Source organism: Tasmannia lanceolata, unplaced genomic scaffold, assembly GCF_043159265.1.
Source record: "Tasmannia lanceolata isolate RefF3 unplaced genomic scaffold, GAP_Taslan_0.1 ptg000018l, whole genome shotgun sequence".
NCBI lineage: Eukaryota > Viridiplantae > Streptophyta > Magnoliopsida > Canellales > Winteraceae > Tasmannia > Tasmannia lanceolata.
In genome coordinates this window covers 18,680,872-18,700,186 of record NW_027518695.1, presented here as the reverse complement: position 1 = coordinate 18,700,186, position 19,315 = coordinate 18,680,872, and the positions used below count along the sequence as shown (strand labels likewise).

Sequence of the window (19,315 nt, the reverse complement as noted above, 5' to 3'; positions counted from 1 at the left end):
AATACTCTTGAAAGAACACTAGTAAAGATGTTGACAGTCATTTCTGAATGTACAACTTGTATAATTAACTCTATCATGTTCGTAAGGTGATGAGTCATAAGGAATGCAGCCAATGGTTTTCTGTTTCTCCTCTCTAAGATATTGTGTAAGAACTTATCGTGGTTGCATACAATTGTATAGAAGTAAGATTCATTAGCATAGTGGTCAAACTCTTGCGAGTCGTATGAGTCAATTCTCGAATCGAGTTGAGTCGTAGGATTTTTGAGGCGAGTCACATGGGTGACTTGCCTCTTTTGAAGACTCTTACGAGTCCTCTGGTGACTTGAACGAGTCGCTGCGAGTTGACTGGAAAAAAAAGACTCGTACGAGTAGAGTATGGTCTGTGCTTTCTTGTTTTGATGGTTGAAAAATTGATAGTTGGAACTTAGAACTTAATTATTTTGTGCATAAAAGTTACAAGCATATAGTTAATTATATTTTTGGCCCAGTGCCTTATCTATGTGCTATTAGGTTTTTTCACATGCCTCATCTTTTGATATATAATTATATTTGGGAAATGATATCAGCACAACCATGTTTTGCTATTTCCACTAAAGCATCTTGTCTTTTAGTATTTAAAGAGCAGTCAAAACGTTATTAAAGTTCCCAAAAAGCTCTTTCAAGCCAATTAAAAAAGAAAAGATAAGGTTATTAAAGTTCTCGAGCTGAGGAAGTAGTTTCTTCCGTTCTTCGGAACATAGGGTCTTTCTCATCTTTGCGCCGACCTACTGAGCCCCAAATGGAGTTTGTTGCAGTTATTGATCTTCGATTCATCCGAGCTCTTGAAGGCTCGGTAATTGCTTACTCGGACTTTTTTGAATTTTGGCGGAAAGTCGAACTGCCACCCCTCCCTTGGAATATTAAATGGTGGGGCACAACTTTGTTACGGGTACAATCATGGTTCCATTTCATGGGGTAGAGGAGTGAATCCCTCCTTTCTCTCCATTTTCAAACTCTGAGTAGAGGAGGTTCGGGATTCCTATTCCAAGTTTGGAGAACGGGTGGAGATTCAAGAAAACTCCAATTTTTCGAATTTCTCTCTCCATCTCAGTAAGTTCCTCTCCCTTCTCTCTTTACATGCTTCGTTCTTCTTCTTCTCTCCCCAGTCTTTTCTCTCTCTTTTCCCTTTTTCTTGTCAAAATGTCAGACGCCACGGATTCTCAAAATCCAGAGGAGAGTGAGTATAGGGGTGAGGATGAATCCACTCCTGCGTCGGTGGAGACAGATGAAGAAACATGAGATATGAGTGTGGAGGATGAAGAGATTGATGGCAATGAGGAAGAAGAGGAGGATACTAAAGGAGAGGTGTTTTACTTGGAAGTTCTTGAATCTTCCTGCAAGAACTGAGTGATATTTCTCAGAGATTTACAAAGGAGAAAGAAGAGACCGAAAAATCTGCAAGAAAATCGAAGAATCAAGGAATCTGTCCTAATTTGCAAAACCACAAAACTACAATGGTGTTTTACTGTCATTCCTTTGCTGAATCCATCATCCAATTGCTCTCCTGTAAGTGAAGTTTGTTTCCTTCATCATTCCCTCAAATTTTGTGAAGATTTCTTAAATTTTAAACGAAAATCAATTAGTTCTGAGACAAGGCACAAGTCTCAGTTATGCTCAGTGTGGTACAGCTCTTGATCTAGGTTTCTATGCTAACTTTCCTGGACTAGTCTAATGAAAGAATGTTGCCTGGTGTGAAACAACTAGTAACTCCAAAAGCTTAAGCAGTTGGAGAAGGCGTTCTTTAATCTTTTTACTTTAACACTCCCCCTCACGTGTGGCCCCTCTTTCTTTGGGTCGGCCTACACATGACACATGTGACCCCCACTTTTGGGTTTGGCTATTGCATGTGGATTTCGCTATCAAGGAGGTTTAACGCAGGTATTTGCTTTGATACCATGTGAAACAACCAGTAACTCCAAAAGCTTAAGCTGTTGGAGTAGGCGTTATTTAATCTTTTATACTTAAACACCTGGAAGAGAACAGAAAAGGCATTGGTACAAGTTTCGTGAAAAAAACAAGCTGAAATCCCTTTAGTTTCTGTTACAGTGTCTCCCTTGAAACAGAATTTGTGAATTATGTTACACAATTTGTATGGAATTATTATGTTACACAGTCTTGTATGAAATGCAGAAGTTAGAGCCCTTATATCAGAAGCCAAATAAGACAGAACCGTCCATGAGTAGCCAAACTCATTCCATTTTACAAAGTGCCAAACAACAGAAAAGTATTTGATTTGCTGTTATGTTAGCACGACTAGTTCTTTCACACCTAACTCATGGATGGCAAGGAATGAAGAGGTTACATGCAGATACACTAGTTCATATTTCCAAGTTATTTTGACTGGCGTAAATGCATGAGATCTCTTATGACAGAAGAGTAAATCCCAAACATGCAGAAACCATGAACTTGAGTTTTTTTTTTCCTGCACGCTTTCGGTTGCCATTTGTATTAAGTGGATAAAGCAAGGTAGACACTTAGTCATTGTTGTTTACATATTGCCATAACAACCAAGATGACCAGATTAACTTAAGTAGTTCTTCCCCTAATCCCCTTTACTCTTCATTACTTGTTCTTGAGAGGGAATTACTTCTGAATAGGGCTGTTCACTATACGGTTAAAACCGAAATAACCGACCGAACCGAATTTGGTCGGTTATTTCGGTTCGGTTCTTTTATGCTTCTGTTCGGTTTCGGTTAAGAAGTTGTACCAATTTCGGTTTTCGGTTTCGGCTTTTGTTAAAAAAATATCGGTTATACCCGATTAACAGTACAGTAGCTTTTGTTAAGATTCAATCTGCTCTTTTTTTGTCCTTTTTTATCTTTGCCCATTTGTTTTTAGTGAAATTCAAAATGCTTTTTGCCTTTTGGCAGCTTTCGAGCACTGATACCATTTCTCCAAAACCATGGGCTGGTTTTTACATCTTCCAAGAAAGTTATGACAACCCACGTGAGTCGCCTGCAAGACTCTCTCTGCAAAAAGAAAGAGAAGGGAGAGAAGCATAAGAAAACACCCATTTTTTCTGCTACTGTTTTTCTCCCTTCTTCCAAAAAACAAACCCAAACTAGCAAGGGCAAATATAGAGAAGCAAAAAACCCAAATCATCCAAAACCCCTCTTCTGAATCTTCTCTTATTGGACTTCACTATATCAAACCCAATCTCATACCCTGCCCGCGATTTCATCTGGATCAAGATCCCTATACTCCGATCTTCTCTCCATGGCCGCATCTCAAATTTCCTGCCTAGACATAGAATTTGAGAAAGTAAGCGAAGAATACAAGTCGAAATGTCGGATGGTTTACTTGGCCAGGAATCCTAGAGATACCTTCATTTCCATGTGGCATTTCATGAACAAGTTGAGACCCAAGAGTCTAGGACCATCACTTTCTTTGCAAGAGGCCCTTGATTTGTTCTGCAATGGTGTTTCTATATTTGTTCCCTTTTGGGATCATGTATTGGGGGGGTACTGGAAGGCGAGCTTGGAAAGGCCCGAAAAGGTCTTGTTCTTAAACTATGACGACATGAAGAAAGACCCAACATTTCATTTGAAGAAATTGGCTGAGTTCTTGGGGTACCCTTTCTCCCAAGAGGAAGAGAGAGACAAAGTGGTGGAGGAAATATCAAAGCTATGTAGTTTTAAGAATTTGAGCAATTTGGATGTGAACAAGACAGGAGAATTGTACGTGGGCTTTGATAATAACACCTTCTTTAGGCAAGGGGAAGTGGGAGATTCAGCAAATCATCTTTCGCCCGAGATGATAGAACGCTTAGATCAGATTACGAAAAAAAAGTTCCATGGTTCAGGTCTCACCCTCTGAGTATCATCAGTATTATATGATCCTACAAGCCATTATCTTAGGCAATCTCTTGTTGCTCAAGAAATAATGTTAGTGGAGTTTCTTTGTCTTCGTACGTAGTGTTCTATTTTACTTGGTTTTTGTGAAATTGAATTCGTGCAACCTGGAAATCATCAGGAAGAAAGGTACCTCGAAGTCCTGTTTTTTATTTTAAGTCCTTTATCTTACACATGGGATACTCATTAAGAACAGGATCAAGGCCATGTTGATAGCCTCGAGATATTCCACAATATCAGCGGTCTTAATCGTTTGGAAAATGTTAAAATGAAAGGAATAATATAAGAGTAACCTCATCAGCGAGATAATACTTTCCTATATTAAGAAAAAATATTATATGTGAGTACCCTCATCAGCAAGTACTACAATTCCTTTGAAATTAATAAAGAAAAGGAATCTCATCCGGCCTTGCTATTACATCTCCTAATATTCTTAAGTCAGATTTCGACCCCTCCCATTCAGCCAAGACGTAAGTAATCTTTAAATCAATGTCACATGCGGCCAATACATTTTGGGATGACCATTGGTTACTAACACGAAACCAAGGGTAATCTTCAGGAGGGAACTTTAACAGGAATGTGTGTTCTGTTTATTATTGCACCAATGCAATTCTAACTTAGAAGCATGAAAGTATCAATCATCAATATAAACATTAAAGTTAACAGGCTTTGGATGTGTAGTTTGTAATCAATGTGTTATTATCTTGAAGTACAACATCCATCTAAGATCATGGATTTAAATTTCGGTTTCAGTTTAACGATTTTTTTTTTAAATGACAAAATTTCGGCCGAAATCTTCAGATTTCGGACGAAATTTAAAACAATGTCTAAGATAATTGAGAATGACTCCCGGTGTATCACTTGATGGAGGTGTTATAAACACATCCTACATACTAAGAATAGCTTTCAACAACTTACAGAAATAATGAGAAACGGTTGCCCTGATCATCTAGTGTATGGTTTAATATTATGAATTTATGATTCTTTTGATTGTGTACTGTTGTGCAAGAATGCAATCACCCGCTCCTCAACATTGCAATGGATAGTATCTTTAAGCAGACATGTTCTTCTAAATAATTGAACGAAGTGTCAAAAGCTCAGTCGAAATTCATCTTAAGCAAGTGAAGATAATTTTCGTCTAATAACACAACATAACTCACAAATATACGAGGCGTGAAGTAGTGTCTTTCATAAGGACTTCTCGCAAGGTATTGTTCATAGTATACGTAAAAGAACACTAGTAATGATGTTGCCAATGGGTTTCTGTTTCTCCTATGTAAGATATTAGGTAAGATCTGATTTCGTTTGTATACATTTGCATAGAAGTAAAATTCATTAGAAATTATAAATATTACAAATGGAACAGAGCAACAATGTCCACATCAATAAAAACTGAGACAACAAACAACAATAAAGCCGAAACAAGCTATGGCCATATGCAGAGAAATAAGGTCGACAAGAGAAGAAGATCAAATTAAGGAAAAGATACCCAAAATCAGATCCCGGTAAAACTACATATTACGAAGGTTTTAAATTTCAATTTCGGAGGTAATTTCTGTCCTATCTGAAACTGAAATTTTAGCCGAAATCCTGAAATTTCAGCCAAAATTCGGTAATGGTGGCTCGAAATGTCGTTTTTTGGGGCCGAAATTTCGGAGGAAATTCTGTAAAGGAATAAAAAATTAATATTTTATCTTAAATTTCATCGAATTTTCAGTACGTTTCGGGAATTTCAGAATTTAAAACCTTGCATATTACCACGAAAATCTCGTAAGTCAAGCAACTAGCTACCAATTAACCCAGACCAACCCCCCCACCCCCAAAAAAAAAAAAACAGAATCTGGCAAAGAGATCGACGGAGAGAAAAAAGAAGCTAGGGTTTCAGGAGGATTTACAACATGGGTTTTCAGAAGCTAATAGAGAGAGAGAGAGTCGAAAAAACTAGCCCCTTTCCGTCACTGAGCAATGGAAAAGGAAGCGATGTAAAATGGTTTCTTGGTCAGCTGACAGAGTTTACAGATAAGCAATTTAAAAAAAGAAAAGAAAAGAAAAAGGTTTCGAGGAATCCAACAAAACGTACGATCAATGCATTTTGGCGGCTTCTCTTTCCTTTCCCAAGCAAAATGAACACACCCAATATTAGGCAACTGAACACACCCAATGTGTGTCAGTTAGAATGAGATGCTCAGTATTCATTTCCAATAGTGGATAATTTTTAAGTCTACAAGGAACTGGAACACCATATATTTTGTCATAGATTGTGTAATCACAGGTACAATTTTTTAACAATGTTACCTAATTATTTCCACATCTAATATGACATTCAAATCTACATATCCATAACAATCATGATAGTGAAAACACGAAAGCTAAAATAACAATATCATATATGATATAGAAGAATGTATATCGAGTCATTACTAAAATTGGCTTCATACTAAATTACTTGCACTTGCACTCGCACTCGCACTCAAAGCCATTCACACTATCTCATCTGTTTCCCAAGCAAATTCTATGTCTGGGTTTTGGTCAATGAGTCCACATTTTAAATAAAATGTAAAAAGGAAAAAAAAGGCATCTTCAACCCTAATAATAATTAATCAAGCAGAGACACAAAGATTACAAGGAACTCCCGATATATTGAGAGAAGACCCCACAGAAAAAACAGGGCCCTATAAATTGTTTTACACTTATCGCCAGATCCTCTGGCTCTTCTACAAAAAATTCAGGTCTGAATACAAGTAATCAAACAAAGCACATTATTACAAAAATTGCTGAACCAAAGAACCTTACACCCCAAGGGAGTAAGAAAACCCTATCAGCCAAAATGAATCCCCTCCAAATTCCCAGACTAATATATTCATGTTTTCTGATGTATGAACTGAGAAAAAATGTTCCTAAGCAAACTAAAACTTCAGCTTTCGGCGCTGTAAGAATGTGAAGAAACATGGACCAAATGTTTTGAATGTTTACGATCGAAACTCGAGATTGAAACATTTGAATGTTGAAATTAAACCCAAAACCATAGAGAAACAAAAGCAAGCGCATCAACGAATGATGCAGTCACGCAGAAAAGGGTTTGTATGGTTGACATAATTTTCCCACAAAGGTTTATACCTGCCGATAGCCAACTTAAGCCATGGCTTCATATTCCCATTGTAGTGCACAACAGCCGCACTCTCGATCAGCCGATCATCAATATTGGAGTCGTAACCTAATCCCAAAATATGCCATCTCCGGTCAAGCGGCTCAGTCAGTCCATAAAATGCGAGAAGGCCGGGAGGAAGGGTCCCAAGTTTCCAAAGCGAATGGTCTCCATTTTGCTCCTGCCAATAGTGATATCGGGCCGTCACATTAGCCTTCTTCCATGCAATAAGATCAAAAACATTCATCCCAAATGCCCATCCACATGCTTGCGGATCGAATTTTGAGCCAATAATTGGGTTTGAGAAATTGAGATACTTGTAAAAACGATGAAACGCCTCGAGACATGTCTCCACAGCTCCATTTACATTCCCATGCAAATCCAAGGAAAAAAGAGGGGTAAGGTCCTTCTGAACAACAACATCATCGTCTAAAAACACCACCTTCTCGAGCAGCGGATATATTTCTGGAGTGTAGAACCGCAAGTGATTCAGGATAGACAGATATTTTGGGTTCCGAAATTTTACTTCGCTCTTTTGATCTTGAGAACCCTTGAAGTAGTAAGCCTGTGTTTCTGCGTCTAAGAGTTGTTTCATCACGGGGGAGTAAGAGGTGTTTAACCAAGAGAATTCTTCGACGTTTTGCACTTCTACGGTCGACCCTTTAAAGTCGTTAGTGAAAAACCAGGCCTGCATTGCTTTGTGATTGATCTGATCAGTGACTATATGAAAAACGAGCTGTTTGGGGTGGTCGGCATTGGAGACAGTGGAATTCACAACAGTCGAAGTAGCCAGCACGTTATCTGAGAAAATGCAAAAGTGATAGAGATTGTTGTCCAAAAGCCGAGGGGAATTCCTTTGCTCATTCGCAAGTTCTTGTAGTGCGGGATTACTAAGCCATTGAACCGTAAGTTTGATGTTCAAACAGTACAGACTCTTGGGCAGGGCTTCGACGGCTAATTGAGCGAATGTGGAACCTTGTACAGTTGCTGCATTTGCACGTTCTTCGAGGGCTTGGATATGGCTCTTTAGTGTCATTATTGTGGTGGCAATATCATAATGAGCGTCTTGGGCTTTATATATTAGCAATGATAATCCTCTAACTATATGTTGTGCTTCAGTTAGTGTAATAGGTGTCCCTCTCATGGCGGCTTTTGAGAGCAAAAGCTGGCAATGTCGGATTTGTGAACTGAGCTCCCAAGCTAGCTGAAGGTCACCGTGCTCTTTTGCAATAATGACATATGCCTTGGCTAGTGTCATTTGATCACTCAACTGCCTGGCGAATGAGGTAGCACTTAACATCTCTTCGGTGAGATTTATTGCCGTATTTGGAGCCTTTTTAATCGTCACATGACGCACATCCATCTCCTGTTAAAAGAAGAAAACCTCAGTGTAAGCCCTCAACGGATAATTGTCAAAAGCATCCACAAAGATACAACAGCCTCACTATTTTAGAAAATAAAAAAGGGAATGTTATAAATAAGGGAAATGATATTAGCACAACCATATTTTGATATTTTCACAAACCATCTTGTCTTTTAGGATTTAAAGAGCAGTCAAAAGGTTATTACATTTCCCAGAAAGCTCTCACGAGTCAATTAAAGAAGAAAATACAGCTGGGTTCGTGCAAATATCAAAATATGGTCGTGCTGATAGCATTTCCACAAATCTGCCCATTTTTTCACCTCACAAATGGAAGGATTAGGTTGATCCAATGGAGCTGATTCTTGGTACACAGCCCATACATGATGGGGCCTTTCAAATGAATACTTAGGATCACCCAAAAAATGTGGGCCCAGCAAGTTTCCTGCACTCGAGCGCAGGAACTGTTTCCTCTATGTATATATATGTCCATATATAAAATAACACACTCAAAGAATTGGCATCTTTCCATCCATTAGTTTATTTAGAATTTTAACCACGGCTGGCACAACTCCAATGAGTTGTGCAAACAGATGGGTGGAAATAGAACTAGTGGGTGGCAATGCGCTATAAAGAAATTAAGAAGAGGCATAGATTAATTTCATGACCTCAAACAAGTTTTCTAGGGGCATAAAAGAAGGTATTTGCTTGGACTTCAGCATCCGCATGGTACTAGGAGCAAATTTCAGCAAGGATTATGCTAAACCTTCATTATCAGGGCCGTAACATAGAGAATGTTCTTGTTCCAGTAAATGGAAGTCGGTGGCTCAGGCTAGCAAATGATGTATGGTGTGATGAACTACTACTTTATCATTTACTTGTAGTGGCACTAGCCTTTTATCTTTTCTACATAAGCTGTTCCATGTATATACACTAAAAAACAAAACATTCAGTTTTAAGGTATAATGAACAAAATACTAAGAGCAAAGGCAACAGGGTATGAGATGGACATAATGCGGAGTGCTGGTTCATGTTATAGTTGCATGGATATCTTAGGATTCTTAGGCACTTCATATGAAAAATATATATCCACTTCTTATCTCCATTAAATGGTACAGAACTAGTTTTGTAAAACTGGACTTTTATTTCTAACGTCATGATCTACCATAGGATATTCATCAGTAGGCATTATGACCACGATATCTTTTTTTTTTCAATGGTGTATGACCACAATATCTAAAATGCAAATTTACCAAACAAACATAATAAAGTAAAACATATAATATTAAAGGAAATGATTTCTGCACTCCCTCGTTTTGAAAATGGCACCCCATACTTAATAAACAACTTTTTGGATGGGCTGTTGAGAGCATCTTAGGAATTGTAACAAGGTAAATTAGAAAAGTTTAAATTGCGGAGTGTGATTATTGAAACAAGGGACCCTGGATATAAATCTCCATTATTAATTAGGCTGTCTATTAATCTTACAAGCTGGCATGGATTTGAAGTATACATCGGCAGCAAATATCAAATAAAACAGGGCCATGCTAGGTTGTGAAGCGGCAAGGGAACTGTGAGGTAATAAAGCTGGAGCACCACCCTAAGTAAAATATTTAGGTAAAAATAAGGCGAATATTTCAACATGCTGAGATCCTTAAAAGGAACTAAAACACTTAAGCTTTTTGAGTAACAGTATAAAAGATTAAATAACGCCATCTCCAACAGCTTAAGCTTTTGGAGTAATTGGTCGTTTCACACTTCATAACTTTGATAGCGTGGGACTCGGTAACCTGGATCCGGTGGCAGTTATAGGGAACCATATGGGGACAGGGAGGGAGGAGGATTGGATGATTATTTGCACATTCTGTGTGCCTGGTAGGACAGATTTCAGCGAGGTGGAAACTAGAGCCTTCCTAACAGGTTCAAATAATATTGTTTTGAGTTGAGTTTGGAGGTAGCCTGCTAGTGGAAGGTTAGTCATCTAATGTCATTTCGTATGGGAAGAAACAATCTGTGGGCCCGTGGAGATTAGCGAGTATCATCAACAAAATCTTGGGCTTAAGTCACTCCTCCTTTTTATCCTTCTCCCATATCCCACAGAGCGTTGATGTCGCAGATCCTTGGACCAAGGGTGGACCGAGGAGAGGGACAATCTCTGTCCCCTTGTAAATATTTTATTTTTATTTTTCTTTATAGTACTTCTGCTGTGTTTTAATAAAGTTTTCTCACTGATTTGGGGAAAAAAAGAATCTTGATAACAAAAGATTTAGGGGCCGTTTGGATACGTGGATTTTAGAATTCGGGATTTCTTCAAAATTGTCGCTAAGAGAAAAGAGAAGAAGCGGACCAGCTGTCGTTTTTTACTCTTTTTTGACTTCTCGCCCTTCTTTCCATCAGCAAGAGAGTAGCAGATCCTCCCATATTTCCAGGTTTTAGAAATCTCAGGATGCAGGAGAGATTTTTAAAACCTGAATTCTCACTTAAAATCCAAGAAACGCTGTCAGGACAGCATACAGCAGCTTGATTACACTGTTTTCAAACTAAAAACCTGGATTCTAAAATCTGCGTATCCAAACAGCCCCTTAATAAGAAAAGAAAGAATTACAATAGGAGCAGAGCTTGCCCAACAGCCATATCAAGCTTTACAACACCCTTCTAGCAAGCAAGTTTGCCATCCCATTGGCACCTTAAAAAATATGGAAAGAAATAAATATCTAGGTCTCTACTTATCTCATCAATCTCACCAAATGATATGGACAACTCTCCACATGCCCAGGATGTAGTACAAACCAAGGCGTACGAAGAATCACTCTCCACTCAAGGCTTCTGATTCTCATAACAAAATATTTTCAGCCAAATAAGAAGTATTCTCACGAATCTCACATCGATCTCGTTCATAATCAAACCCAACTGGACCGAAAATAGCTTTCAACATCTCATCATTTGCTATTTTTTTCTCACCTGTATCATTTTATACATCTGTAGAAGACATCGTCATTTGTTCATACATATCCAAATCATTTGGTGTGTTCAACATGATGGGTATCTCCACAAATTTAACATTGTGATCATCCATTTTCCTCTATTTTCAAAACTTTGGATTTCTAAATTACTATGATCCTCTATTTTTTACGATCCTCAAATAACATCGAACTTGTTCCGTGAAGCATATATTTTCCACTCTTTGGAGCTTTTGATTTCTCTTCCTTTAGAATTTCTGGAATGATTTGGTTGCCTGTAGGCTGCCAATTTTTTTTTAGTTTTTCTTTTTCTTTTCTCAAGATTTATCTGCTGCGTATCAGTTTTCCTGTGAAATGGATCGTTTGAAGATCCAAGGCCAAAATGTTTGCAGACATACGGTTTTCCAATCATATTCAACTTTCTGCTTGATTAAACCACTGAGATTTTTTATTTGAATGATGTCTGGGAGTGAGAACATCAAAAACATCTATTTCAACACCAACTCTACGTCTACCAACGGATGAAAGAAAGCTTGCCTTCTGAACTAGACCTGAAACAGAAAGAGAAAGAAGGATTTGCCTTCTTTTTCATATTATTCCTTTTTTTCACTTTGCTTTTCTATTTTTCAATTGAGCTAAAAATACCACCTTGATTTGATACCACTCACACCCCCACTATTTACTCAGTTATCATCTCATTGGATGATACAGGTCACAATGCTTGATGAGATGCAATATCTAACAGAGGAATTTAAAATCTAAAATAATAAAGAAAGCATGCAGTGCCATTATTGGGGTCATAAATATCAGCTTCCTCTGTATAGCTAAAATGTGCAGACACAATCATAGTCAACTTAGCAAAAAATGAATTTTATTTCCTTTAGAAAACTTAACCCAGTAAGCATCATTCATTTTCCTAGCAGAAGTCTCTTTCTTTTGTCGGTGAAGAGCTAGTAGATGATCGTCAATAGCTTAAAACAATTCATGCATTATTGATAAAAATGGATATCTGACAGCTCTATTTTAATTTTTCCCATGTTCCAGGATATTTCCATTGCAGGCACCGACACTCGTCCCTAGCCATGCAGTGAGGAGTAGCAAAGCTCATTAATCATGCAATCGTGTTTGAGAAGGCCAAAGCAGATATTGAAATGGTAGTCGGAACAAAACAGGCTAGTCAACGAATCAGATGGTCCAAATAAGCATTTGTAAAGGAAACTTTCAGACTCCACCCAACATCTCCCTTCATCATCAAACGAAGCGAGCAACCAATATTGTTCCACATTGGGCTTCAATTCGACTTACCTAAAAATGACCAGAAATATACATAGACACTCTGATTTATTTGAATCCACCTTATTCGGCCACCATCTATTTGCAAAGGAACCTTTGAGGATCTAGGGAGGATAATAACTAGAGCCTTGAGGCTTTGCAGGCTGTAGATCATATAGACAAGGTTTTAAAGTACAATTTCGGTTTCGGCCGGCACAGAAACGGAAACATTTTGGTTTCAGTGGAAATCTAGTAAAATCACGGAAGCATAAGGAAATATATGCAAATGATGAAATTTTAAGTTGAAACTTTGGGAAATGCTAGAATAAGCACAAATACATACTTACAAACCATCACATAAGCAAGAAAGGCTGGCTTAATCACATTGAACACCTAGTCACATGCGTTGCCGCACATGTCTGGAACAGTAAAGTCAATAAAGAAGTACAATGTAATGAATTAGAACAATGTCAAATCCTACAGATCATCTATCCAATGTTGATTCAAACCAATCAAAACTGCCAATCAAAACCAACACGCAGATCAAACTCTCTACATGACGATTTTCTAGAAACCCAAAAACATAATTTGATTCGATCATAACCAGATCCAAACTGGCTCTAACTAATTGGAACCTCTCACAATGCTCCACCAGCAATTAAATTCCTACAAATAGAATCTCAAAAAATTTATCAGGTTCTTCTTTCTTTACCCAAGCACTAACTTGAGCTCTGATACTACTTTGTAGAAATCCTTTTTGTCTCATTCCTAGAAGCGCCAACGAATTGGCTGACCGCCTTGCCAAATCAGGAGCTTCTAGCACCTCATTTTATATGGGACATTGCTTACCCCATAACGTGCACTTGTAATCCTTATTTAATAAAATTGGTATCTTTGTCTCAAAAAAAAAAAAAAAAACCTTCGTAGAAATCTGACAAGACCTAAACTGATCTGATCACACACAAAATAAAGAAGAAAACAACAATCACAAAGATACATAGAGAGTTTTACGTGGTTCAGCAACAGTACCTACGTCCACAAGCAAGTCGATGAGAAATCTACTATGAGAAAGAGCAAAAATTGAAATCAATGTTTTAAATTTTGGCCGAAACCGAAACATTTTGGCCGAATTTTGGATTTCGCCCAAGGGCAACATGAAATTTACCTGGAATCGGTTTATTACAAGATTTCAAAGAAATTTTGTCGAAATTTCCCTTTTTACAAAATTTCCACAAAAATTTAATGATTTCCACCAAAATCGGCGGGGGAAATTTCCTCCGAAAATTTATACATTTCGGTGGAAATTAAAAAAAAAAACAAAATTTGAAACCTTGATCGAAATACACATATCCCATTCCCGCAATCTCTCTAAACCTCCTTACTCCCACTCTGAATGCTTTGGATCCCCCAAAAAATGTGGTGCCGCATGTGTTTTTGAGCTATAGCTCAGGATCACTTTCCCCTCTCTCTCTCTCTCTCTCTCTCTCTCTCTCTCTCTCTCTCTCTCTCTCTATATATATATATATATATATATATATATATATATATATATATAGAGAGAGAGAGAGAGAGAGAGACACATTCATGTTGATGTTGTAGTTAGGATCAAGGTTTTAAATTTTGGTTTCGGGGGTAATTTCGGTCCTCACTGAAACCGAAATTTTAGCCGAAATTCGGTAGACACGCTCAAAATGTCGTTTTCTTGGGCCGAAATTACTGGAATTTCAGTAATTTAGGCTGAAATTTTGTGAGGAATAAAAAATTAATATTTTATCAAGAATTTGGCTGAAATTTGGTAAATTTCGGCAGGAAATTTCGGTTTCAGAACGTTTTGATTTCAGTCCAAAATTTAAAACCTTGGTTAGGATGCACACAAAACAATGCATAGGACTGATAAACTTGAGTGTGCACTAACCCAAAAGACCCTTGTGGACAACATATGCAGTAAGAAGCATGAGACCAGACAAATCATGCACATGATAAAATAAGAACACATACAAAACCTATATGGATTAAGGATTAGCTCAGCTCAAGTAATGGCTATTTAAATGTAATCTGTTGGACCCTTCCTAGGTGCACTGATTTGAGATATGTGGCTTTCTTTCTAGACTTGAATGCCGTGAACACACACTCAAAAAACCATGTAAGATGTAGCTAAGTCAGTGGAGGCACTAATCCATACCGATTTATCTGCTTTAAAGGTTATGTTGGATCTAAGTGACAATCTTATATCTAACATTGAACAACGGATCTTGGAAGTTCAATCAAACAAACAATTGCTTACAAAAATAACAATTACTCATTCCACCAGAGCGTTACAAAGCTAAATGTGCCCATGCAGACTTTTTATTTTATTAAAAGTTCAAGTAGGTAAGCCTGATTGAACACACAGATCATAGTTGCTGGGGGGAAAGGATGAACCCCAAATCCTACGAATTTCAATTACTTGCAAAAACGGGAAAAGGGTATGCTGGTGATAATAGACTTATCAAATTTGGATGATTTACAAACTCAAATTAAGCTCGTCTGTGGTTTACTAACCATGTGATATTAGCAATCTTTCCCAGACTCTTCAAACTATAAGGGTCATCCAAAAAAGGGGATAAAGGGTTACTACCGTGTTTCAAAATGCAGAAGCAGGTCAAAATGCGGCCAAAGCAGACCCTAGTCAGCTCAGCACGACATGGACGAGTACTTGGTTGATGAGGCCTAGTAATCAGCTAATGCGGCCTAGCATTCGGTCGACACAGACGAATATTTGGAAGAATCAAAGGAGTTTTGACTGAATTTGTAGGGTATAATGCGGACTCGGACAAGAACCCGGCCAAGGTAAAAAGGAGTCTACTCGGGAGCGCCGAGAGTTCCGAAAATATGAGGGAAAGTATTCAAAATATGGATAATACGAAAGATAAAGGACAGCCCAGTGCACAAGGCTCCCGCCATTGCGGGGTCTAGGGAGGGCTAGATGTACAAAGCCTTACCCCTGCTTTGCAGAGAGGCTGTTTCCGCGACTCGAACCCGTGACCACCAGGTCACAATAAAGCAACCTTACCATTGCGGAAAGCTCGCCCTCCAGCTGGATAATACGAAAGATACGGCGGAAAAAAAAATCAAAAGTCAATCAATCAACTAATACCATAATACCAGACCATTTCCTCATATATTTCAGCTGCTCCTATTCCAACATAACCTAGTATGGGTGTGCATCAATCAAACCAAATCTTTACAATCCTACAATCAAGTAAGATAGTGCATAGAAAAAAAGAGACAGAATCTCAATTGGGGTTTTCATTTATTTATGAAAGAGAACTTCAAAACAATCACTCATCAACTAAAACCAGATCATCCAATCAGATGTCTCAGCTACGGATAGGTCTCATCAGAAAACTATACAGAAAACCTAATACATGCATCAAATCAAATTAAAATCTGTTCAATTTCATTGATCCATAACAGCTCGAATTGAAACTATTCTAAATTGCAATTAGGTTTTTCCTTCTGCTTACCTGCATAGGCTGATCAAATTGATCTTGATGGAAATGTTGGACAATAAACAACACCATACCAATGACCAAAAAGAAACCAAGAAACCCTAAGATCCAATCAGAAACCCTCCTCCGCGCCGGGCGCCTGAATTCGGCCGCCCTTCGCCTCATCTTGAAATGATTTCTCCCTCAATTTACAAGAAAATAAAAAACCCAACAAAACCCATCTCTCAGATTAGATTAAGAAAGCAAATAAACTGATTTCTCCTCACCATCTCAACCCTTTTGTCCTTCACTTCTCAGAGAACCCAACTATGAAAAGGAAGTATAAAAGGGGTGCCACGTGGACCTTTGTTACGTTCAATGGATTTCTGAAATGGGTCTCACCGATAAAGAGAAGGGGACATATGATTTGGGGGTGAGAATATGAGGAAATAACCTGTGAAGATGCCAAAATAAGAGGGAGAAAATAATGGGTTTCTATGAAAAGGGTTGACAGTGAGAAGATTTCCATATTTATGTTAGTAATGGGAGGGGAGGAAAAATAGGAAATGTTAGTGGGTTCTTTTGTATGAACTCATGGGATTGGATTTTTTTTCATATGCTAAGAGATAAAAATAGAGAACAAGGGTAGGACCTGCACATGAAACCATTAACCATGTGCTATTTTTACATGAATAGAACACTTTCTTTTGGATAGTGATACTGGCACTACCATGTTTTGATAATTGCACAAATTTGGCCTGTCTTTTCTTTTTTTAATTGGCTTATGAGAGCTCTATGGAACTGTAGTATCCTTTGACAGCCGTTTAAAAAGAAAAGACAAAGTGAGTTAGTGCAATTATCAAAACATGGTAGTGCCAATATCAGTTGACTTTCTTTTTTGTGTTTTCTTCTCTTGTTGGTGTGGTTTTGGTTTTGGTTTCCAATCATGGAGCAAAAGGGCTTGTGGTTTCAAAAGGTTGCATCCAATAAGTGATGGAAAAGAAAGGGAGGGGTCTTATCATTGCTACCAAAAAGCGTTTTTATGAATCTATTCTTGATCAAGGGAATGAAGTATCAATGAAATGTTTGAAACCCATGGACTTTTTCAATTTTATAGATTAGATACGGGTGTGTGTATGTATAAATGGAGAATGTGTGTGGGTTCGTAACATAGAATCATGACCATCCATATGATATTTGGATTTGTTTGATTGATCTAGCATATTGTCATGTAGTTACATCATATGGGCCATTTTGTAAAAATTGCTTGGAAGGCCAAAGGTTAATATATTTTGCATGGCTTTGACTTTTAAAACCTTAGACATTGTTTCGATTGCAAGAAAAATATTTCCGGTGGAAATTTTTTCTCTTTTTACGATTTTGGGGGGAAATGATATGATTTAGCTTATTTAAAAGGATAGACAAGTTTAGGAGTAAGTTTCTCGGTATGAAAGATTAGCTGATCTTCCACAAACCATTGAATACTTAGATTCAAAACCAACGATGATACTTGAAGCAGCGTAGTTGCCTTGGCCAGGAAGGGCCATAACTTCTCCAAAACTTGTGTGTAAAGCAAGTTGTTTGATTCCGCCTTCAAAAGAGAACCTCCGAGCAACCTTTTTATTAGTTGAAAACCTCTTATGAAGTCGCCCTTTTTCCTTTCATTTGTGCGTCCCTCTTGCTCTTCTTCGGCCGTGTTCTAAGCCTCCTGCTCTGTTAAGAGATGGGAAGGAGGTGCCATACCCACATATTCTCCTTTCTATTCATTAGTGTGCTCAGCTTCATTTCAGTAACGCGTATTCACTTTTCATCTTTAGTTGTAGGCCAGGTTGTGTCGAATAGGCTTTTGATGTTAAAAGGAGGGCGCTGGAAAAGGGGACTATTCGTTGGGAACTATTCCATCCAGGAAAGGAAGGGGGCAAGGAATCCAGAGCAAAGGACAAGCGTGAAGATAATTATACTCTTTCTGTCTTCAAGTGCAGAAGAAACATCTTGTGTAGCAGCTACAATTGTTTCAGCAGGAGCAGTGGTATTGGAAATGTCCTTGGGTCTTTGATTCATTCTGGGCTCACCTGTGACTGCTACCACAGTTCACATTCAAATGGGCCATCAAACACATCGTTGTAGCAAGGAGATTGAATACATTTGGACCAAACAACCATATCATGCTTTCTCTAGAACCTCGAGATACCTAAACTCAGATTCTCATTGAGAATCAGGAGGGAATGGGAGGGCATGTGCCTTGCTGGATCGATCAACAGACTTCGAGAGGGGACTGTCCCAATTAGATCCAAACTAGGTAGTCAGAGGAGGCGCTCTACCCATGCTCTAGTCTAGTAGGCTCCTGGGTCCTTGTCGGGCAGTAGAGATCGAGCGTAGAAAGACCAATGGATCAATTATTTTTTCAATAAAATGAGTGAAAGGATAAAGCGGAACAGCCGTTTCTCGCAAGCGTTTGGATTCACCAACCACAACTCCTAACGAGCTCTTTTTTGCACCATACAGTAGCTAGTCTAGTACAGCATTAGATAACTGCAAATGGATCAAGAACCTTTCACAAAGCATTCAGTTTTGCCGAGTTCACTTGCCTTTAGCAATTCCACTTCTTGTAGTAATTCGGGTTTCTGATATACCAAACAAAAAATGGCTTTCTCATATCGGGGCGCTCCGGTGGCATTCGATCGCAGTATCCCGCTGCATAAAGCACTACAATTGGTTTTTCAATGGCAAGTGCCGGTCGTCAAGTGGCGACTGCTGCTTTCTTCTTTCATCAACCAGATTAGCTCATTCCTTTGAAACTGGCACTGCTCAAGAACTCAGTTAGCTAACCAGAGTCAGGAGATTCAGAGTCGGAGGCGAGATTACCGCTCGCCTCGCTTCCTTGTTGGATCAGATTCCACTTACTATAATGCATAAAAATCGTCCTTTTTCTTTCTCATGGTCATCACAAATTGAAGGTCCCTTTAAGTAAAAATTGAATCAGGTTGGTTCAAGTTTTCTTTTTTGCTGTGTAAAAAAGTAAGAAATATTAGAAATATTTTTCCTTTACAAACTTTTCCAGTAAATTCCTGCTATCCGAACAAATATTTTTCTATGGCTCGTATCCAAAGGATCGAATGTGTGTTGTCAGCCTAAAGTCTGTTATGGACTATATTTTTTTTGCCTTACAATTTGTCAACTAGACTAACTTGGGTCGAGCCGGAAGACTTCCTATAAAA

General features: G+C 38.3%; 1 protein-coding gene and 1 long non-coding RNA gene across 2 annotated transcripts; one reads left to right on the top strand and one right to left on the bottom strand.

Annotated features, from left to right (window-relative positions):
• Positions 1-683: 683 nt before the first annotated feature.
• On the top strand, positions 684-4,042 carry LOC143850914 (uncharacterized). The gene is made up of 2 exons (XR_013236109.1): positions 684-1,545; positions 2,910-4,042. It is a non-coding gene; the product is annotated as an uncharacterized LOC143850914 (long non-coding RNA).
• Positions 4,043-6,456: 2,414 nt separating this feature from the next.
• Positions 6,457-16,695, bottom strand: LOC143851122 (hexosyltransferase GAUT11-like). The gene is made up of 2 exons (XM_077360450.1): positions 16,134-16,695; positions 6,457-8,401 (listed from the first exon to the last, which is right to left on the bottom strand). Exons 1-2 carry the CDS (start codon positions 16,281-16,283, stop codon positions 6,938-6,940), a joined length of 1,614 nt encoding a protein of 537 aa, XP_077216565.1. The 5' UTR covers positions 16,284-16,695; the 3' UTR covers positions 6,457-6,937.
• Positions 16,696-19,315: the final 2,620 nt, after the last annotated feature.